The following is a 24,132-nucleotide window of genomic DNA, read 5'->3' on the forward strand; positions in this document are numbered from 1 at the left end:
AAAAGAAGCACTTTGTAACAAGCCAAACTATCTTACATGGCATCCATCAGTGGCTTTTCCCTGGTGCAGACACACCATAAAGAAGCATCTGGGAGACTATGGAATGGTTAACACCTGAATAATAAAACATTTGTGAGCACCTTGATAATAGCAGACTGCTAAGAAGAAGCCTACATAGATTTGTCTAGAGAAACACACACAGAGAGCCATCACAACCTAACTCTGTGTGTATGTTTTTTTAAAAACATTTTCATGTGCTAAATAATTAGGGAACCTAGACTGCATGTTACTATTACACGGTTGATGAGATATAACACTGCGTACAGAATGGCTTGCTGTTGGGATAGAAGTAGGAAATATAGACTAGAAACAGGTTTTAGCTCTTAGATGAAGTATGTCCAATGTTTCAGCTGAAACAAAGGCAGAAGAAACTTTGGATAAGTGAAAATCACTTCTTCCTTTCTGGCCCTTATCCCCTTTATGTTGTCAGGTCAAAATGTTGGAATGAGAGTAGAAAGTGTAACTAGGATGATAATTCCTCGCTTCCTTTAGCTTCCCTGTCTCCTGACCAGCCTTCTTAGCAATCCTGTCTGTCACCTGCTGTCACAGACTTTCCTTTTGGGAAGACATGAGACACATGGGAGTTCACCAGGCTGAATTAAGCTGAATAAGTCTGTCAAAGTTCAAGCTGGAAATCTGTTAAGGCCTAGAAAGGTTTAAAAAGTACGGCTGCCACACTTTTATAGCACATAGTCCCTTCTAAATGGAATGTTGTGGAATATTTTCAGAGCCTCTCTTTTCTTTCCTAATACCTCTCTCTTCTTCTCAAGTAACATGTACTTCCCTTCAGATTTCTCTCACATACTCCACATTCTCTATTCAGTTTCCCTAACTCTGAACTTCCTGCCCCTTATCTTCTTTACCTCTTTGGTCTTTTTTGTAGTCCTCCCCTGTCCATGTCAGGTTTTAACCCTGGACAAGCTGACAATTTCACTTTTCTTCCCATGAGCTGAACTGCAAACTGCTAAATTCCCTGAGCAACTGAACGTTTCCTGTCACTGCACTAGTTCAGCCATTCAGTATCAGGGTATGATGGACACCGCCCCCCCCCCTTTTGCTCTCCCACTCTGAGGTAGATTTTCTTGCCAAATTTCAAGTTTGCCTGTTTTGGCTGAGCAGCCCCAAGTAGTGTGTCTATATTTGTAATTTTAAAGTTCTTTTGTGTCCCACCCTGATAAGCAGTTATAATTTTGGCTTTTTAGCCCAACCCAGAAATTTGACAGAGGAAAAGCAGGAGCCCTCTTCCTCTCTGTTTGAAATGGCACTGAAGACTGTATAACATTCACAAGTAACAACAACTTTATTGTTCAACTTTATTGAACAGGCAGGGATAGAATAAGGGCAGTCTAGGAATGAAAGAACTGAGGTATAATTTGTTGCTAGAACAGAATGCTCTTTAAGTCACAAGTAAAGTAATTTTCTTGAAGCTTAGTTTCTATTTTCCTAATCCTTGACAGTTTAATACTTTGGTTACAGCAACAAACATTAGTTCAAAACTGTTTTCCCTTTACAACAGACCCAGGGCCCTCCTCAGAGCCAAACCCCCTTTAGACACTGGGCAGGAATTAATCTTCGTCTCCTAAGAAAAAATAACCCTTCTTCACTTGGCTTGCATGGGGGTTTCCCTCTACTACCCAATCACTCTTTGCCAAAAACACACTCCTGGTTCTATTGTGGCTCTGTAAACGGGTTTCAGCTTGTACTGGCTTTTATACTTGGAATTCTTAACTAGAATTCTCCCTCAAGACAATGATGTTACAGTTAGGGTAACAGATTTCTTTTCCCTCAGAGGGGAACCTGTCTGACCTGCCCTGTCAGACTCTCATACACACTCTCCTCAAAATTCTGTCAGCAACCAACTTTCATACTGATGGCTGGTTCTGACTGGCCAATCAGAGAAAAGGGAGAAGCCTGCCAATCAAGCTCTCTCATTCCAGGCAATTTTAACTCATTCTCTTCCAGCTCTCTGATTGGTGCACTTGGGAAGTGCACTCCATCACACAGGGGCTTCATTTCTACTCATATAACAAACTATAGGTACTTGTTTTGAAAATGAAGTGTTATTAATATAAAGAGAAATTCAACAGAAGTCAAAACCTGCCTGCAACAAGTTATATATAAGGGGGGGGGGGGGAATCAGTGTCCTATTAACAAAATAGGAGATAATAGGTAAGAAAATGGCTCGGCTGAAGGGAAAAACCTATGTGGATCTAGGAAACCACAGCCTAAATAAATACATGTTGTGATACAACTCTGAAGTAATATCAGCTGATCTTTAAGATAGAAAGGCTGCAATCATAAAACTGCTTTCCTGGGAATAATCCCATTGAATAGAATTGAACTTAGTTCCAAGCAGACCTGCTTAGGATTGCTTCTGAAATAATTGTTTTACTCCATCCCACAATAGCCAGGTGTAAGGGACAGCACTTTTTAAAAGCCTGGAAGTGCGGTACAAACAGCTGAAGAACTGTTAAGAGTTAATCCCTCACAGACATAAAAGACTTTGAGTGCCAGGCTACTCCAAGGAATCAGATTGGGTAGCAGGAGCTGGAAAGAGGAGGGTCTGTTTTCAGCCCTAGCTGAGAGGAATTGAGTGTGAACAGCGGGGAGATGAAGTCCTATCTGAAAGCAGTTTAACACCAACAGGAGAACTGGGGGAAAGTTGGCAAGGAAGTCTGGGAAGTAGGTGCAGGCTCCCATTTGGGCCAAAGAAAGGGGATAGATCTTCTGAGGAGACTTTCCCTACCCAAGTAAACAGGGAGGTAGCTCTAGAGAGTGGAGAGAGCCCTGGTTGGCTGTGGTTGGAAACTGCCTTTTGAAGACTTTGAGATTCAGTTAAAAACTGAAGAAAGGCACTGGTGTTTGACAAGAAGGAGTTTGGGGAACTAGAAAGTAGGTACCAGCTTTCTTAAACCCAAAAAAGAAAGATAATCCTAAAAGAAATCATACGAGAGTGTTTGGGGAAAACATGGGAACAAAAGTCTCTAAACATAAGAATTTAAGTATCTATGAAGAGCATAAGAACTAAAATCTGTGCATGTACTGATTTTACCTCAGAGATATCTATGATGAATTACCTCGGAAATTTTCTACACTTAACTTCACCTGGCCTTTCTCCTCTAAAATAAATAGTTATTTTTTTATTATTTTAAAAATGCCTCTGGTGCCATTTCTGCTGTTTAAGGACAAAGAAGAGGAAAAGAGGAGGAGGGAACGTCATACCAGGCCATGGCAATGAATATATACAAAGGAGAGAAATCAAGAGAAGATTATAGAAGGCTGACAGTTGAATGGGGAAATGACAAGAGCTTTCTAATGCATTTAAAACTTTTCTAAAACTGCTCAAGCAGAACAGCTACAGAAGATAGGACAAGACACAATGGACTTCCATTAAATGAGGAAAGATTTAGAACACCAGCAAGAATGTTTTGAAGTGAGAAAAGTTAATAACAGAAATTTTGGAGTAACTTCACCTCTGGATTTTCTTAATACAAAGATGTATTAAATTTTCTTAACTTAAGTGCAGACATCGCCCTTAAGGAGTGATGGCCTGCCACAAGGTGATGGATCAACCAACAATAATGAAGTGATAGACAACGTGCTTGTCACTGTCAGGGATAGTGTTTTTAAAAACTGCATCTCAAGGAACAGATCACAGCAAAAAGTTTTAAATTATCAAACCTCAAAAAACATATTAAGATTCCTTTTAATGCTAAAATTATACAATTCTGGGAAAGCATTTTATTTCTGTGTCATAAAAATATGTTTTCCCTTGGAGAGAACCAAGGCCCTCAGGCTGCCTGTCCTCTTTAACAGAATGCATTAAGCCAAACATGGTAAGCAAATATACCTCCAGGCTCTCTCTTAATTCCTTCAGCAGGTAATCTCAAAGTATTTGCAAGGAGACTTAAAAAGGGGTCATATATGCACTGGTTGAATAACCAACCATCTATAGGAGAGACTTATTGAATTCCAGGTTACAGAATCAATATTGACTGTGTAATATGCACAGCTGAATAAGTCCAGGAATCCCCTCCCTCAAGGTCCTTGATCTTTTTAAAAAATGTGCAGAAAAAGCATGTAGCATAGTCCTTCCTTGTCAGTGAAGAAATATCATCTCTCTACATGTGGAAAGCTGGCAGATTAGCAAGAAACCAGGGTGGAGGACCAGTTTGGATGGTCTACTCCAGTTGATCTTAATGGATCCTTGACAGTCGTCAGGGAGTTTCCAGCAAGTCCGGCACTTCTGCTGAAGTTCTGGTTGACCTGTGGAATAAAGAGCTAACTTGGGCATGCAACATAATCATCCCTAAATGATCCCAGCATGATTATCTCTCCTCCAGCAGAGCTTAGAAAGCCTCTCGGTTTACAGAGGAGCTCATAGCTATGAAATGGCTGGGCAGACAATTAAAGCACAAGAAGAAGAAAAATTAAAGCAAATCCAGCTGATTATCAGGAGAACAAGGTTGCTCTTACTGTGTAATGTATTGTAGAAATACATTAAATAAACATACAGCTGACATACAGCATCTGCACTAACAACATATCTGCACTAACAACATATGGGAACTGGCAAAGGCATGAAGTAGTTTAGTGTTCTGAAGCTAAAAATGGTATTGATTTTTTGTTAGACAAAGAATACACCATTTTGGTAAATCTTGCATTTAACAAAAAGATATGACATAAGAGAAAGAAAGAAATCAGAAGGCCAGGCCATTCTGGGCTACAGGACTGGTTATTTCTGATAACTGTATCGACACAGGATCAAATGATAATATATGAACTGTCTAAATGTAGATTTCCCATTGGGAAACAGGCAATGGTTCAGTTAAAGTATCACAGGTGAGAAAGGCTTTTTCCTGCCAGAGATTCTAGGAAGATGTTCCCAGTCACAGCAGACAGTCCCAAACTAAATCAACTACTTATCTGGACAGGAACAAAGCTGCTTCATGTGTTCAGCCCTACAAGCACTGCAAAACCAATGCCACATAAAAGGGAAGGTAGCTCACTCTACAAATCTACCCTTATCACAAACTCATCCAATACTCTTCTTCTATCTTCCTTCAACTGCAATCTCCCAATTTCCTACTCATGTCTTCTAATGTAAAGATGACTGTCTGAAATTAGAGTTGTTACTAGTTTTATTAGAAAATAATCTGCAGCAGTTCTAAAGGCCAGCGTGACATAGTGGAAAGAATGCTGGGCTTCAATATCAGAAACTCGCTTTTAAATATCTGCTCAACTGTATATGCACTTGGCTTCCTTGAGTGCACTGGTATCTTTGAAGACTTCACTATAGGATTCACTATCCCATATCCATTCTGGGATCCGCCTGGGGTCCTGTGTTGGGAGTTCCCAAAGAAACTTAATATTCTTATGTATAGGGAAGCTGACAGAGAGGGACTGCAGGCCACAGAGAAAGAGGGCTTTAACTTCCCCTGCATTCTTTTCCTGCCTTGAAATGGTCCTGGTGGAGCCAGTATTTGCCCCACTAGGGAATCTTACAGAACATGTAACTTTTCTCAGCAGTACATGTAAATACCAGCTTCCTGGGTCTACATGGAAACTTTCTCAGCACTACAAAGTACCAGTTTCCTGGGACCATTTCAAGTCAAGAAAATGGCACAGGGGAAAGCTTAAACCTCCTCTACCTGTGCACAACAGTCTTCATCCATACTGGGGCCTGCACAGTTGAGAATTTAAATTTCCCAGGACATCTGCTTGATAGGGCCTAGGGTGGATCCAGAAACACTGATCTGCATAGTTAGGCTCAGCCTAACCCTCCTTGCAGGGAAGTTTCAATAGCTTTTCAACCCCAACAGGAGATGGTGAGATACAACTTTAACATAAAATAAGTTAAGAAATGGAACTTAGCTCACTGTACAGATTACATACAATTTATTCCAATAAAGGCATCAGTACTTTATGGCTAATAGCAGAGAAAGTCTGATCACATGGCCAACCACATTTGTGCACATTGCACCTGCAGACAGCAAACTCAGCCTGTAAGTTTGGTTAGACTGACCATACTGGACAGTAATGTTTCACTGGCAGGGCTGTTGTGTCCACTGAGGTGGAGCAAGCAGCCGCCTCGAGCGCAGCTCTCTGGAGGCGCTGTGGCCCATGCTGGCCCCCGACGACCCCCCAGCTCAACCCGGCACCAGCGCCACAGACTACGCAGCACACAAGCAACCAGGCTATGCCTGTTGCTTCGTGCACTTGCACCCCCCGCCCAACCCAGCACCAGTGCCACACGATGCGCAGCACAGAAGCAATCAGGCTGTTGTTTCGTGCGCTTGCGCCCCCGGCCCGACCCGACCCGGCAGCAGGCTGTGCCTATTGCTTCATGTGCTTGGTGGGATTGGACATTGGGAAGGTCAGTGTGTAGCTCCTCAAAGTAGCTTCCAGCAGACACTCTAGTTTTTGTCACTGTCCCTACCAATTAGAGAGCTCCTATTCTGGCCCATCCAGCCAGGAAAAGGGCCCCTCAAAGTAGCTGCCAGCAGACACTCCCGTTCTTGCCACTGTGAAGAGAAAATGACAGGAAAGGGAGGGATCCATGGATCATGCCTTTCCTGGGTTCAATCTCTCTGAAACTTGGGGGGTCTTTAGAGGACAGTGAGGACCAGGTCCCCTGCAAATTTGGTGGGTATTGGACACTGGGAAGGTCAGTCTGTAGCTTCTCAAAGTAGCTTCCAGCAGACACTCCAATTTTTGCCACTGTGAGGAGAAAATAACAGGAATGGGGGGGGGACCCATGGATCATGCCTTTCTCGGGGTTCAATCTCTCTGAAACTTGGGGGGTCTTTAGAGGACAGTGAGGACTAGGTCCCCTGCAAATTTGGTGGGTATTGGACATTGGGAAGGTCAGTTTGTGATTCAAGTTTAGTGGTTTTCATTTTTCCTACATTTCTTCTGTTTTTTAAAATTGGTTATCGGGGGGGGGGCGCAAGTAGGTATCTCACCTCAGGCGCCAGAAACCCTGGCACCAGCCCTGTTCATCAGATTAGCTTTACCAGACGCCGTAGCAAAGGCCTGTGCAAAAAAGGGGGAAAGTTTGCAAACTAGCACAGAGGAGTCTGACAATAAAACTTGACTGAGAAATTCCAGGGAGACTCCATCTGCCAGAGATCAAACGTGAGATGCTGGACACTTTCCAACTACAAGTGCTACAAAATATCCTAACATAGGACAGTATCGGAGACTTGTTCTAAAGATATCTGTCGGGAGGCTGCCAAAGAAAAAGTCCATTGCACTTCTGGTTTCCATGCCTGCCATTATAAATCTCTGAATCATAAGGAATCACTTCCCCAACAGCTGCCAGAAATTGAGAATCCACTCAAACAGCTATTTATCAAGACTATTATATGCCTTTAATAATGAGGCTTTGCTATATCAAGAATGGGATCAGGACTTGAATTTTGCATTGCATGCCTCGCAAGTCTGAAAAAATGTTTCAGGAGTTAGACACATTTTTCATAATTCCCAAGGAACAGATTTTTTGCAAGAGAGAAAATGAGAAGGCAGCATTATAGCCCCTGATCTGAAAACAGAGCAAACAGAATAAATCCACTTACTCAACTGGCTGTGAACTGTTTTCACTTACACAGAATCTAATTGGCTCTTTAATGGCCTTCCTGAGCATATCCTGTTCTGTAATATGAGCGATTATGCCACTATAATTTATTGTTTATAGGCCTAAACATATAGTCTAGCCAAAGTGCCTAACATTTTTATAGATGCGTTTTAAGAGATATTTTCTTTCTCTGCTTTCAAATGCGTACACATTGAAGCAAGTAAAAATGGCCAACAATAGGTCCTGATCTCCCACGTACAAGAGATGCTTGAAGCTGCTGCTGACTTCTTTCCTTGCAGAATTCAATATACAGATCAACAATACAGTGCAAATCTGAAGTTAACTTACTTGCCAAGCTGGGAATTTAATGTAAAAAGATAATTGCTGCTAGATGCTCTGGTTCTTTAAAGGAGTTTCCCAGCAGGGAAGATCTCCAATAAGTATGCAGACCTAACTCCCAGCATCGACTACTGCAAAGCTTTTCCCTCCTCTGTTTAACATCTATGAGAGTTTTTAACCTTTACACATAATTACCATCTCTTTATCAATACAGCCCTCCAAAGAAACAAAATGCAAGATATATAATCTGTAGGGAAGCTGAAATCACTCAGCACCATGTAAATACACACTTCCGAAAAAGCATCTGGCAAAAATGTAAAAACTGCAAACATACCATGGTAAATTAGTTCCTCTATCAGTCATTATGATGACTAAGTCCAGGTCATGGGGACTCGGGGCCCTCTCCAGAATCAATAATGCCTTGCTAACTCCTGAACTTGTGGTAAATAACACAGCTATCAGCACTGATTTAATGGTTAAGGATCTTCATTATGGAATTCTGTGGAATGCCCCACAGCTTGACGTTCAGGTCTTAATAGTTAAACATAAATCTGTCACACTGGACAAAACAAGACTCCTGTCTAGAAAGAGGCAGTCAAAGCTTACCAGACTGTTCATCTTCTCAAATTGTTAACAGAACTACACTTAGCAAGAGGCTATGTGGTTAGGATTTCTTGGGCTTCTGCCATCACCAGGACACAATATTTTGAAAAAACAGATACCACAATCAGTTGGCTGTGGAAAAAACTGAGCATCATCACCTACACTTTAGATGCTTTCAGGGCACATTCTCACAGCATGGGTGCACTTTCAGGAATCCCATGCACATCATAAAATGCTATGCTCGAAGAACTTCAGATGGCTGTGGCAGCCAGAAGCTCTTTTTTACCACCTCCAGCTGATGAGTAAGCTGCAACCTGTTATTTCAGATTTGAACCATTCATCCCTTCTTAATCTCAAGGCACAACTACTGAGATGAGCTTTGTAGAGCCTTGTTGACTGCTGAGATAGTATAGCCAATGCAGAACACAGTATTCCCCTCCCGACAGAAGGTGTTTGCCTTGATGTTCTGAGATCCGGCTTTCAACTTCTTTCTGGGCAAAATACAATGTAATTGTGCAATTTGTATAATCATACAAATTTGACCTTATAAAGCCTTAAAACAGATTAGAACTAGTCCTATTAAATTACCCAAGACACTACTTACTACTCTAGGTCATCAGTGTAGGCTTGAAGACCAACTGAAAGCCTCTTCTAGATGATGCACCAGTTGGAACAAAAAAGGCAAGAGAGGCATCTGCAGTAATAGCCCCCCACCCACCCCCAGCTACAGAACGCCCTTCCTCTGGAAGCCTAAGCATCCTTTGCAAGTAATACCAACCTTCTCAAGGTTAAGGTGGCATGCAGCTTAATGTGCGTTATGCTGTATCTTGAATATGCTGCCTTGGGCCCCTGTAATGTGGGAATATAACTTAAAATAAATGCATTTTATTTTTCAAACCTTAAACAAAAGGAGCCAAAGAAGAAAGCTTGGAAATAAAGGGGTTCCTATCTACTTGGACACATTTAGACACTGTGTATGAGAGAAACAATTATTGAGACAGAAATCAAGCGACTTTAAAAATAGTTAGTACAGTAGGCAATAACAAGTGGATATAACTTATCATTGCACGACAGCAATAGCTTGCAACAGGATTTTCATGTCCAGTTGCAAATGATCAACAGGGCAATACCAAATGCCAGGTGAATACAGTCTTAGAGAAAAGGTCATGGACAATAGCATCAAATTCCAGCTACCTAACTCCAAAGAGATAGGTGGAACTGACTCTCTTGTAGAACTGCTTTCACACATAAACAGACTCACCCAAGAAGGATCTGTGTTTTTGACCACTCACCTCTCCATCACTGTCAGATATAACAATAAATGCATCCGCAAAGCTTCGCTTCAGATTGGCATTCAACACTCCCCTTGACTCCTCTTCCCCCTGATCTTTGGCCCGGGAATCGGGCCCATCTGTACTTTTCTTCTTCTTCTTCGGCATTGTTTCCACTGAAACAAATAAAGATTTTATGGAAATTTCCCCCTCATCCTAGTTCAAATATCAAACAATTAGGCCTCCTTTTTATTTTAAAGAAAATGTCCTGGCATTCCATTCTTACAAGAGCCGCACAGACTTAAAAGTAGTGTTAAGACATATATTCATCAAGCCAGTTAAGAATCACTCCCACCAATAGCAAACTTGATGTTCACATCCTTAACAGAAAAAAGGTGGTGGCTTCTGCATACTTCCCAGAAATGCCAGAAAAATAGTAAGATCTGAGTCCAATAGCACCTTAAAGACCCCCCCCCCCTCATTTTTTCAGGGTATAAAGTTTTGAGAGTCAAAGCTCCCTGGAAATCTTGTTGATCTTTAAGGTACTACTGGACTCAAATATTGCTCTTATATTGCAGACCAGCACAGCTACCCACATGGAAGGAAAATATTAGTTTGTAAATTACAAAAGAAATAAAACCCAAAACATCCAGACAAGCAGACTCATTGTTGTTCAGCAGTCATGAAACATTGGGAGCAGAAGAATATTAACTAAAGGGGGGGAAAGAAATTGGCATCCTTGAGTCGCTAAATCTTACAAGCAGTACCCTGGAATGAAATTTATTCAGGCAATGAATTTTAAGCAAGCCATTTCCAAACTCCCACCCCCCTCTCTCTGTCTGTCACTTACTCACTCACACACAACCCCCCCCCCACAGAACTGCTTGTACCTTGATGCTCAGGGTCAGTCACAGCTCTTCAGAGCTCTCTCAGCCCCATTCACCTCAAAGAATGATTGTTGTGAGGATAATAATAACTCACTTTGTAAACCACTCTGAGTGGATGATAAGTTGTCCTGAAGGACGGTATATCAATCAAATGTCTTTGTTGTTGTTGTTATCATTTAGGGCAACTGCACTATAGTAATGCTGAGGTCCAGGGCTAAGTGAGCTGGAAGCTCCTAATTTAGCCCTGGAGCTCAGCAGTCTAGTGCTTTTATGCTGGGTTTGGTGGATTTCCCAATTTTTCTCTCACTCCTCAACACACACAATTCTTTACAACTTGTTCCTCACCTAGCCTAGAAAAAGTCAGAAAACACAGATTCAAGGCAACATGAAGCACCCATCCGAAGCCTGCAGTGTCCCAGCTGGCCTGAAACCTGTGCTGCTGCAGAAGACCATGGATTATGCTGTGCTCAGCACTTCAGAAGGGAAAACAAAACCATCAGAAGTAGCTGTCTGCTTTTGTATTCAGTTAGCCATAGGACTAGAATTAGGGTTTTTTTTCTAATACTGTCACATTCACAGAGCAATACCTTGAAGTTGCACTGCTGAAACCAGGAAGAGGTCAGTGGAATAGCCACACACATACAAACAAAAGAAACTAAATGACAATTAGAGGGAAAAGTCAAGGACCCACGTGGCCATTTGAGGGGCAGGAAGGGCTGGAGGAGGTGGCTCCAGCTTTCCCCCACCGGCCAGCTGGCCGCTGCGGGCCCCGCAGGTGGTGGCACAGTGGCAGAGGAGCCGGCCCCAGACTGTCCTGGCCTTGCATGGGCCATGGCAGTGGCAGAGGAGACAGTTCCAGCTCCGGGCCGTCCCAGCTTTGCACAGGCCGCCGCAGCCCCCTCTCCCTGCCCAGCTAATCAGCCTCCCCTCTCCCTGCCGGCCAGGTAAGTGGGGTGGGTGCGTTTGCCCCAGAGGGGGTGGAGGTGGGGAGGTTGCACCCCCTCACTTCAGTATGTTCTGAATCTTTACGGAGCATACCAAAGCGAGCTAAATACCAGGATCCCGAAGCGGCTTGCTGCTTTGAGATTCTGGTAATTCTGGATATTTTTCCTGCTTCAGGTAAACCTAAAGCAGCAAACACAAATCTTTTGGGGGCGCACCCACTGGCCAGCGGGGAAGGCTGGAGCTGCCTCCTCTGGCCTTTCCTGCCCTTCAAATGACCGCCGCGGTGGCCATTACAGGGGCAGGAAGGACCTCCTCCCCCTCGTTCACCACTGCAGCGGCCATTTGAGAGGCAGGAAGGGCCTTGTCCGCCTCCTCTGCCACTACTGCAGCTTTTGTGAGGCTGGGACGGCTCGGAGCTGGCTCCTCTGCCACCACAATGTCACCTGTGGGGCCCTCCACGGCCAGCTGGGTGACGGGAAAGGCTGGAGCCGCCACCTCTGCCACTGTAGAGGCCAGAGGGGGGCAGGAGGGGCAGGAGCCGCCTCCTCCACCACCGCAGCATCCCTGTCAGCCAGGTAAGTGGGGGTGGGGGGGTGGGGGACGGGAGTGGGGACGGAGGGCTGGGCCAAGTTTAAAGGGCCCTGCCACTTGCAAACAACAAGGAAAGGGCCCTTTAAACTTCAGCTGGCAGGTGGGGGGTCCCCCGGCCTGCCAACTGAAGCCAGCCTTTGGCCCCAAAGCTTGCTGAAGCAATCCAAATGCTTCGGGGAGCTTTGATTCGGGAGTTCCGGATTCGGAAGTCCCAAACCTTTACAGATCGGGTCCAATTTGGGCATTTTTTTCTGAATCGGATACCAGAAGTGCACACCCCTAATCAATATACACAGCATGTTACTGCACAAAGAGATAAATCCCTTTCCCAAGGTACTTCCAATCCAAAATTTGACAATGCGAAATGAACACTAGAAAGATAACAAAATATCAACTTTAGAAAGTAGTTACATGTACAGAGACTAGGGCTGATGGCAAGAGTTTTAAATAAAGTGGTTTTGAGAAGAGATTCAAAGGGGAGGGGGAGAGAGAGAGGTGGCACCACAGCCGTGTTCTTGAAGGACATCCAAAGAGCAGTAAGAAAGTTGGGACAAGTTCGTTTAAGAGACAAGGAGCCCTTCGGACGACAATGACACCAGCCACAAATAGTAACTTGCATGCTTGTTGCTGCTCCTTCTGCAGCCCTTAAATAATCAAATCATAAACAAAAAGGAGCAGGAAAGAGATCTGCATGAGACTCTGGGAAGACAGAGCTAAGGAAGCAGCTGCATGTGCTCAAAGTTTACTGTGCCTGCTACATCTCTATACTTCTCTCAGAAATGGCAAGTCTGTAAAGAGACAATTTCCACTAAGACCCTCCATGTCTCTACTGCTCTTACCTTGAAAGGAAAACAATCGATGTTGCCTTACATTTTCCATCACTTGGGGGAAAGGTAGCAAAATGTATACCAGTAATGCACTTTAAAACAGTAGGCAGACTCTGTGCAGAAGACAACGCAAGACATTTCAGATTCAGTCTATCAGACTGTGTATTTTAGCAAGCCTCTGAAATACACTGACACAGATCAGGGAGAAACACTTGCAAGCCTACAAATAACAACAACAACAACAGTTGCACCAGCACTCAACCCTCTCTGATTGTGTAATATATCTTCTGCCTAATAGATCACATTAGATAAAGTATTGTTAAGAAGCACTAACTGGAGGTAGGATGACTCACTTATCCTGTACATTTTCTACGAGGGGCACAGAGGTTTAACCACACAACTCCCAGCACATCTCTGAAAACCAACAGCCTAATGTGGCAGGAAGAGCTCCTCAACAACATATACTCAAAGCCCAAGACAGGAAGCACTGGACTAGTTATATTGCTTTCATGGCTCCCTTGCAGGCTCCTCTGGTAACTGAGGTCAATGTTAGGTTTCAGCAAAATGGAACAGGTCAAAGAATTAATTACTTGCAACTAATTCGGCAAGTGAGCTCACAGGCTGTTTTTTTACTCATCTGCTGTTTCATCTTGGGATTCTATGAACATCTCTCTCTCTCTCTCTCTCTCTCTCTCTCTCTCTCTCTCTCTCTCAGCTCAAGATTGCCAAGGTGACCCATTAATAAGTGAATCCATGCACACTTCATTTCACAACTCATGCTTTTTTCAGGGATATCCTTGAAAATTCCCAATTTATGATTATTTGCCATTTTCTCTCATCATCATCTATCACTCTTATGAATCAGAAAACAATTACCAGCAGGATAATTCACAATCTTGACATTGCAGCCACTAGACCTGCCAAACTGTGACAGCTTAAAATGCTCAAACACAAAGCCAAAAAATGAGTGACTCTCACCCCCAAATGAGTTTCTGAGAGGTTCAAGCCACAGGCTGTTGATTTCTAAGCTACTACCCCAACCTCAGAAATGATAAATACAACACTGACAATCAACACCACAGACCAAATCTGCATTATTGCACATATTAGCTCCTAAGCATAATATACAGAGCTCCTTTCTGTTTTAACATGCTCTCCAAACACTTAAAAATCCACAGCAACTCCAAAAAATAGGGTTTATTGTACTCACTTTTCAGAAAACCCTAGAAAGTATCTAGATGGCAAACTCATATGCAAAATATGACTAGCACTACCAAATATTATCTGTAACTGTTGTTCATTAAGTGTCTTCCATGCAAACACACATTGGGACTCCGCAAGCGCAGGCCAGCAACAGAGAGATTTTCTAGCTTTTAAAATCTGTAAGGGACCAGCCTCTACTGAGCATGCGCAGAGGTTTTCCCAGTGAAAACGCAGGTCGTGAAGCAGAGCACCCCCATTTCACTCAGTTCTCCTGCGCTGCCAGAGTCAAGAGATAAAATGCAAAGACACTCACAGCAGGGCAGGAAGAAGGGGATATGTGCCTGCACAAAAGACACTCAATGAACAATAATTATGAGTAAGTGCAACCCTATTTTCATCATCATTCTTCTGTGCAGTCCCACATTGGAAGTATAGTGAGCTACTTGACAATGGAGAAGGGTGTGAGTGTATCAGTCAAACATAAAATGCAGCACAACTGTTCCAACTGCTGACTCTTCTCAAATTGGTATCAACAGCGTAGTGCTTCACAAAGACCATGTAGCAGCTTGACAGATGTCCCACAAAGGTACACCTCAGAGGAATGCACCGGATGAAGTTTGCGCCCTAGTGCAATGAGCTTTAATTGCCACTGGGCAGCGAATGTTAGGTATTTTGCAGCTAAGTTTTATGGCTGCTATAATACATGTGGATAGTGTTTGGCCTTGTGTGGGCCAAAATGATAGAGAAAAAGAGCTTTGGATTTGCAGAAATTCTTTGTTCTATGTAAACAGTACACAGAACAAATAGTACTCTTAACATCCAATCTGTGCCGAGTATGTTCTGAATCAGAGATTAGATTGGGGGGGAACCCAGGCAACGTAACCCTTTGTTGTAAATGAAACTTAGAAATAACCTTTGGAAGGAATTCTAGGCTAATAAGTAAAATAACCTTCTCAGGGAAAAATTGGGTGAACAGGGGCTCGACCTGTAGAGCTGCAAGTTCCCCCACCCACCTAGCTGAGATGACAGCTATCAGGAAGGCTGTCTTCCAGGATAAAAACAAGGGGCAAGAAGCGATGGGTTCAAAAGGGGACAGCATGAGTTGCGAAAGAACCAAAGTAATATTCCACTGAGAAACCAGGAGTGTCCTTGGGGTATTGTGTATGCCCTTAAGAAACTGTTTAGAGATGTGGTGTGAAAAGACAGTCTTGCTATCTAGCTACTCATAAAAGGCTGATATTGCTGTTAAGTGAACCTTAAGGGAGGAGACAGATAACCCTCCCTTTTGGAGGGACAACACTCCAGAACACAGGTTAACAGGCAGGAGAATAGAGAAACCTGTTTGGGTTCTAACCCTGTAGTGAAGCAGGTCCATTTTTTACCATAGGAAGTGCCTGTGGAGGATTTCCTTGCATTAAGAATAACCTTGAGTCACTTCTCTGGAAAAGGAAGAAGAGAGGGGGGTTAGCAGCCATGCAGTGAGCTTCAATTGGGTTACATCATGATGCCATACTCGGTCTACATGCAGAAGATCTGGAATTGCTTGTAGTACTGACCCTCAGCCATGACCCACAGGGTGGGGAATCACTCTTGAGGGGGCCAGAAAGGAGGGAATAATATGCAGGGTGTCCAATAATGACAGATTTTGCAAAGGATCTTGGTGATTAATGGAGCTGAGAGAAAGGCATTAAAAAAAAACCTCGAGTCCATGGGATTTGAAATGAGTCCTCTAGTGAACTGCCATCTGTCACAGCTAGAGAACAGAAAAACCTGACCTTGGTGTCGAGGTGTGTGGTGAAGAGGTAGGGAAACCTCAACACTGAAAAATGGGCAAGATGAGTATGAAAAACTGTTGTTTTCCATGCCACCTATGTATATGGCCTGTGAAAATACATTGAATATCACCCATTCCCAGAGAAGTGCAGCCTCAGTGCAGAGTAGACATGGGCACAAACGAAAATATGAACCAAAGTTTGTGACGAACCGGGCCAGTTCGTGGACTGGCAATTCGTCAGAGGCCATTTCTGACGAACCGCCACGAACTTTATGCTGGTTCGTTTGGGTCATTTTTTTGGTTCATCACTGCAGACAACCTGGCACCGATCAATCAATTTCCTAGACAACAGGGGATGGACTTCCTGCAGACCTTCTGCTGACCCGGAAGTGGCCTTCTGCTAGCCCAGAAGTGATGATTTGCTGACCTGGATGTGACGTTTTCACAAACCAAATGAACCAGTTCGTGAACCGGGGCAAGTTCGTGAAAGTTAGTGGTGTGTAAATGCGACGAACCATGAACTACATGGTTCATTTCCCCCCCAGTCTGTGCCCATCTCTAGTGCAGAGCATTAGCGATGCCGTTCCCTCTTGCTTGATCAGGTAGTATAGGTCTGTAATGTTGTTGGTTTGAACCTGAACTAACTTCTTGTGTAATAGACCTGCAAACAAAGCAAGGGAGTATCAGATCACTCTTAATTCCAATACATTAATGTGCAGTTTAGTTTCTTAGAGTGACCATGTGCAATGGGCACCCCATCCCAACGTTGATGCATCCGTGGTTATAGAAACATTAGGGTAATATGTGCCAAAAGAGCATCCCTAAAGTAGGTTTATAATGTTGGCCCACCAGTGAAGAGATCTAGTAACAGACCTGAGGATAGAGAATTTGGTGTGCTGGAGCATGGTCATAGGGTTGTAACAACATAGAAACCAATTCTGCAATGGACTCATTTTTAGCCATGTGAAGAATACAACAGCAGTAGTGGGGGCAGGCCAAAAAGCGTAAAGATCTAGCTATCTTCTGGCAGAAAAACCCTCCTCACAGTGGAGTTCAGTTTAGTCCAATGAAATATATTTATTTGGCAGCAGTAAAGTTAGATTTTTTCCAATTCACAAAAAAACCTAAAGTAGTGATGGTACACAAAGCAAGGTGAACATGGTTAAAGAGTAGAGCTTCAGATGTGCTACTAACAGCCAATCATCAAGGTAAGGGTAAACAAAACAACCTTGTGATCTTAAATGTGCCACTGCAGCTGACATGCACTGAGTAAAAACTTGTGGAGCACAGAACAACCCAAAAGGGAGAACTGTATACTGAAAACATTCTCCTCCACACTGAAAATGTAAATATCTCCTTTTATCAGGTTATAGGGAGAAGAAGGCTGCTTTGCCCTAGCCTGGATACTCTCTTCAAGGTTTGACACTGAGATGAAATAAAGGACCTCTGGGCGTAAGGCTGGTGGTAAGGATACCTTGTGGAGCAATATTGGTAAGGTTAATGCCCTTCGTAACTGGACTTGGATGGCTGCTGATGAGGTGGTGCCATGACACCTAAAGACTTTGCAATTTGGTGGTTCTTTTTCATTTGTTGGAGACCCATTCTCTCTGAGAACAGGAGTGTACTGATTTTGAGTGTGTGTGTGTCTTTAAATGCTTGGTTTGGTACTGATGAAGGGTAAAAGGTAAAGGTAGTTCCCTGTGCAAGCACCGAGTCATTACTGACCCATGGGGGGACGTCACATCACAATGTTTTCTTGGCAGATTTTTGTTACGGGGTGGTTTGCCATTGCCTTCCCCAGTCGTCTACACTTTACCCCCAGGAAACTGGGTACTCATTTTACCAACCTCAGAAGGATGGAAGGCTGAGTCAACGTTGAGCCGGCTACCTGAACCCGGCTTCCGCCAGGATCAAACTCAGGTTGTGAGCAGAGCTTGGGCTGCAGTACTGCAGCTTACCACTCTGCACCACGGGGTGAAAGAGTGGGGGTGAAAGAGCGGGATGAGTGAGATGATTGGTTGATGACTGAGAGTTTGGGTGGAGTGAACTGTTTTTAGTTACTGAGCAGAAGGAAAACATTCAGTCTGGGCAAAGCAGCCCAGAGGGTGCAGCCTGAGGGTATCTATGCATTTATGAGAGAAATATTGAGTCTGGGCAAAGTAGGCAAGTTGTGTGCAGCCTGAAGGTGTCTATGCATTTATGAGAAAAATACTGAGTCTGGGCAATGCAGGCAACCTGTGTGGAAGCCTGAGAGGATTCGTATTCTAGTTCATTTAGGCAACCTGTGTGGAAGCATGAACTGTGTGTGTCTGTGAGAAAACTTTCATTCTATCTGAAACTGGCAAACTGTGTGTGTGCCCGAGAAAAAAAGTCTATGTATATTTGAGTGAGTGATTGATCTATCTGAAGCAGGCAAACTGTGTGTGCACCTGAGAGGGAAAGTTTATGTATATCTGTGTGACTGAGCCTATGTGAGGAAACTTTAAGAACTGAGAACTATCTTTGAAACCATCAAGCTTAATTACTAAAGTGAAATCGATATGCTTCTTGTGAAAATAAAAGTTTTTTTATTTTTTATCCCAGGATATCTATCATTCCTGTCCTCATGAAGGAGCCTAACACTTGGGCACATTAATAAAAAGGAAATCTAAATTTCTTACTTTGGAAAATAATTTCTGGTGGCAGTAATCCACCCAGTGGGTATAAGAAGAGGATTGAAGGAAAAATCCAACTGAAAAAGAAAAGGGCTCGTAACAAGGGGCTCGTACCTTCGAAAGGAAAGTCCTCAATCTTATTTCTCTTCTCTCGGGGGAGGGCAGTGGAATGCAGCCAGGCATGGCACCTCATCACGATGGCAGGTGCCATAGATCTTGCGGAACAATTGGCAGTGTGTTTCCCAGCTGTCATTTGTTGTTTTATCAACCTGGTCACTTCTCCTTGGAACACCTTGACAAGGGCCCAGCTATTATCAAGTAAGTCCTGGGTGTAATTGGACAGCCTCTCCCACAGGAACAAATTGTAGGGTCCCATGATAACGTGAAAATTGTCAGTTCTGAAATTGAGTGCTGCAGACAAATAAACTTTGTGGCCAATGGCGTCTAGCTTCCTGTCCTCTCTATCTGCAGAGGCTAACAGAGACCCATGCCAGTAGTGGGTCTGTCTCTCATCTGCCACCAGAGAAGATGGTCTGGGATGACTGAAGAAGGAACAATCTTGCTGTTTGAGCTTATAGTAATTTTCAATATCGCAGGAGATTGCAGGGATAAAAACTGGCTTTTCCCGTATGCCATGAGCAATATCCAAGAAATCCTCCAAAGCTGGGAAGGCCACTGATGCAAGTGAATCTGAACACAAGAGCCAGTAAAACGTTACTTTTAACCTTGGTGGGTAGAAGCTGATACACTGACTCTAATGCCCTGGCCATTCTTATAATCTTTTCTGAGAAAAAGCGGAAATCCTCATTTGGAGAAGAGCATGCTCTCTCATCCATTGCTTCCTCAGGTGAAGGATTGAAGGAAAGTTCAGAGGTAGCATCAGATCTGGAGACATGTTCCTCTTCTTCAGAATTAGAGAAAGCAGGAGGCTGGTGTCGGAATCAGTGATAAGCAGTATATGGAAGTGTCAGAACCAAAGACATCATAAATTGGAGCCAAAGGCACCAGAACCAAAAGCATCGGAGCCAACGTGGTTGGAATCACCAAGAGGTTGGAAAAAATTAAAGGAAGGGGCTGACCGCAGCCAGGTTACAAAGTCCTGCCAATTTGCCAATGGAGAGAGTAAAGAAGCTGACAACCAGGATGACAGATGTGAGGCCTGTGGAGTAGGAACAGCTTGTGTTGACAATACCATAGAGCCCTGAAAACTGGTTGGTGCTGATGTTAGATCCGCAGGAAACATCGATGTCGAGGGGACCAGGAAATCAGCAACAGGTGCAAACCTATCATCATCTTGGTGTAAAGATGGAGTACTGGGAGGCGAAGGAGTTGAGGGTGGTAAAATTACGTCTTCCTCAACGGCCACTGGTGTGGGAATCGAACTGTGACCATGAGCACTGCGCGTCAGTGAAGACAGTGAATGCTTTAGATGCTCAGTCTCGGTTTTGGGCTTTTTCGCAAGTGGTTCAGACACAGCACGTTCTGGACAAGTCAGATCCAGTGAACACCACTTTTTGTGTTCCAGAGTGCCAGAAAGAAGATGGCCAGATGGGGCGTTGCAGGCACAGATTTAGGATCTGAATATCTAGCTGGAACTGGAGAATGACGTCTGGTTGGATCCAGTGTTCGAGCCCCCAGAACCAACGAAGGTGGTTCAGATTGGGGCACTGGCTCTTTTGCAGCAGATTTCTTAGCTGCTAGTTTATCCAGACAAGAAGCACATTCTCTCATAGTGCTACCTTTAAGTGAGAAGCCCAATCACTTCTACCCTTAGGAGTAAAACACTGACAGTGCTGGCAGACACTGTGAGATTCGCCCCAACAGAGCAGACAGAGATCATGTTCGTCAGAGTGAGGCATCTTCATTTCACACTGAGAACACTTTTTGAATAAAGATGTCTGTGACATGTTAGGGGAAGAATGGGACGGGAAGAAAAAAACAGACAGAGATAAGGAAGAACCTCATCTCAATGGGAGCGAAAAAAAATGAGGGAAATGGGGGCGTTCTGCCTCATGACCCGTATTTTCAGAGGCTTCTGCACGTGATAAATAATGTATGAATCAGCCCTAACACAACTACTTTTCCAATACCAACTAATACCAGATATAGTTCAGGATCTGAAGGCTCCCTAATGTTAAGCTCATTGTTTAAACTGACCGTTCTTGTGCAGGTTCGTTGTCATGCAAGTTCGCCAACTATCAAGACATGTTTCCTATTGTTCTAGATCTCTCTGCAACCAAGTCCAATTATCACAATGCCATTGAATGTCAAAGAGCCAGATCCAGTTCAATTGATCCTACTCATTTTATGACACACATAACATAATTGTTAAGAAACAATTAGAGAATACTTCTATTCTGTAAGAGAGACCACACCAACTTCAAAGTTCCATACAGCAGCCATTCAAAGTTCCCAATTTTTCAGAGACATCACTCTATATTCCTTGAAAATAAGTATACATTTTTCTGTTGCTTCTCTTCATTTTGCATAGAATATCTGCGCAATTATTTTTGTCCCAGACCAAATGCAGCTGACCTATGTTTAAGGGCAACTTTTGAAAAAATATATTAATTAAAATGCCAATACAACCAACCATTTTGTTGCATGTCTAGGGCTTGCCCACACAATCCTGGAAAGCATGTCCCAATTACTTTTTTTTCAGGATCATTCTACAAGTCCTTTATAGTACTGTTTCCAATCCACATGGGTAAATGCACCAAGGCAAGGAGGAGGGTGTTGTGTGTGTGTATATCTCAAGCCCTATTCATTTCACATACAGAGACATACTCAGTTAAGCGAGATGTGCACCACAGTACTGCAGAGCAAGCTTACATAACCTTTAAAACCCTAATTTTTAAAAGGTGCTAGTGAAATTGAGGGAGAGAAAAACTTTTACTGTTATTTACCACTATAATTCTTTATAGAAAAAGATGAGTCCTTTTACACGTTTCAGCACTTGGGCAAGCATTCAACCTCTATAGATCTGTTTCATAATAATGATAATGTTAAAATACAGTTTTTTAAAAGTTCATACATAGGCAATAGGACAGTTGTTCTCGTAATTTCACATGCATTAGCCTAAAGCTGCTTTTGATACACATCCATACTGCTCTCAAGATTCTATTTTAAACATGTTAATTGGAGTGGTGGATGAAATGTGACTCCAATGCAACAGAATACCTCACATGCAAGTAAAGGCTCCAAAACACTGCAAATGTTCTCTGAAAATTCTGATACAAAACTGTTGTGTGTCTATGACTGGGGGGGGGGGGTGTTTGCACAATAAAAACCACTTCTCATGCAGAAAGAGAATTAATTTGTAAACTTAAAGAGGTAAATAATATTAAACAAATCTGTGTTCTAAGATCAGGCCCCCGAGCTAAAAGAAATAAGGTTGTTATAGTGCAGTGATTAGTCATACTAGGATCTGGGAGGTCCAGGTTTGAATTCCCATTCTGGTATGGAAGCTTGCTGGGTGACCTTGGGCCAAGTCCCTCTCTCTCACCCTAAATTATCTCACAGGGTTGTTGCTGTGAGGATAAAATGAAGACAGGAGACAATGATGTTATAAGAAGAGAAAAGTGGGGTATAAATACATAGTGACAATGCAAGTGCTAAAGGTTTCCTAGAAATAGACAGGAGGGATTCCTTTAGTAAGGTATAACCTCTGCAGAGAGCAAGTTGTTTGTGGGAGATGGGACCCTATTTGATGGTGCCTGCCAACTTTCAAAGGGGCCCTTGAGTTGGGCCACTGACAGCAGTTAGCAGGTGATAATGTTCAGTTCTATGCCCCGAGGAGCTTCACCTATTGAGGGTTTTGGGGGGGGGGGGTTTGCATGTGGAGCCTTTGTTAACGCTCAGGAGCAGGCCAACCGGGCTTCTTCCTGGCTTTATGGCAAACCGGGGGGGGGGGGGGCAGGTCTCCAAAGAAACTCCAGGCCAGTAAGACCGACCGAGCAGAAACCTCAGGGCTAGCCGGTGCACCTGAAATGGGGAGGGTGGGGCACTCTAAGCGGAGATTGGAGAGGCATGGAGGGGGAAAAGGCGCTACCAGATTCAGGACCCACGAGACAAGTAGCAGCTGCGGCAGAAGAAGCTCCATAGGCGGAGCTGAGCAGGGACAGGCTACTCACCGGCCCCACAGACTCCCCACCGGGCCGGTGCCCCGCCCCCTCCCACGCCGACCCCACCAGACGGCAAAGACAAACAAGCCGACGTCTCCGCAGTCTTTGGCGGGGGGTTCAAACTGATTCGACACGGCGGAGTAGCGCTTTGCCCGCAATCAAGTTGGCGCTAGGAGCCTCGCGCCCAACAGGAAAGATGGAAACAGAGCCCGCGCTCGGAGGTCATGTGAGCCTGTTCCCTAAATTCCCCACACCCACATTGAAGCCTTCGGCGTCATCTTGGATGAAGGCAAACAGCCCGGTTTCGCCGCAAAGAACAACGGGGCGCGGAGTGTCTCCCGGTAACGTGACAAGCTAGCTGTCTTGCACCCATAGGTTTGCGAATGTGAAAAAGCGGGGCTGGCTTTCCTTCCCTTCTGCAGTGTCAAATTACACGAGGAGAGCGATATTAACTATACTTCTTTTAAAATTCCTCCCCTTCCAAGAGGCTTAGAGCGGTGTACACGATAGTCCCTATTTTATCTTCACAACAACCCTGAGAGGCAGGTTATTCTGAGAGTCGCAGGACATCATTCGGCCAGTTTCCGTAGCAGAGTGGGGATTTAAATGTGCGCCTCCTACTGCACCGCCTTTCTAAGATTTTTCCGGAGAACTCTTGTAAAATTCGCGTTTGAATGTTTATGGGGGGAAATGTATTTAACTTTAAAAAAATATTCCTTTCCTGAGTTTAAAGTGGTTTAACTTCAACACGCCGCCGTAATTAACTTGTGGGCAACCTCCTTTAACACTCCATGGGTATGAGATGCCCTCTCTCATTTTTATCCCACTTTTCCAATAAGGAGCTCAGAGCTTCTTCTCCTTTCTTTCATTTTGTCCTTACAATAACCCCGTGAAGCAGATTAGATTGAGAGTGACAGGCCCAGGCTACCCAAGGAGTTTTATGCACAAACAGGGATTTGAACGTGGGTTTCTCCAGCCCTTGTCTGACACAGGATTTGCAACGCCGCGGCTATAGTCAGAAGATGGGATTTTCAAAAGCGCTTGGCACAATAACTTAGCAGGTAGAAGGAAAAAGCATTTACTACCTCCCTCTCTAGAAAATTCATCCCGTAATGTTGTATAGACTAACACAGCCACCCCACCGTATATAGCTATCGCACTGATTAATCTCGGTACAAAAGAGAACCTGTGTTAAACGTGCGAAGGAAGCCATCATTCCACGCCTTCGATTAAACTCATAGGCACGCCACCCGCTAGCGTCTCTCCCGGCCACTTCTG

At 43.9% G+C, this 24,132-nt stretch overlaps 1 protein-coding gene across 4 annotated transcripts in view; it reads right to left on the reverse strand.

Moving 5' to 3' along the window:
- The window catches only part of UIMC1 (ubiquitin interaction motif containing 1), an 83,881-nt gene extending 59,770 nt beyond the window's left edge, over positions 1–24,111 (reverse strand). Inside the window, exons 1-2 of one of the 4 annotated variants that reach the window (XR_008596833.1) lie at positions 22,864–23,002; positions 9,871–10,025 (exon numbers count right to left, since the gene is read on the reverse strand). Coding sequence is in view for 3 of the 4 variants with exons in the window: in XM_054976197.1 (XP_054832172.1) it covers positions 9,871–10,017 (147 nt within the window). In the remaining variant the exon portion in view is untranslated. Of the gene's footprint in view, positions 1–9,870; positions 10,026–22,863; positions 23,003–24,040 lie in introns of those variants that run through there. The other 3 variants (XM_054976197.1, XM_054976198.1, XM_054976196.1) reach the window with 3 other exon arrangements.
- Positions 24,112–24,132: the final 21 nt, after the last annotated feature.

Source organism: Eublepharis macularius, chromosome 4 (assembly GCF_028583425.1).
Source record: "Eublepharis macularius isolate TG4126 chromosome 4, MPM_Emac_v1.0, whole genome shotgun sequence".
NCBI classification, from domain to species: Eukaryota; Metazoa; Chordata; class Lepidosauria; order Squamata; family Eublepharidae; genus Eublepharis; species Eublepharis macularius.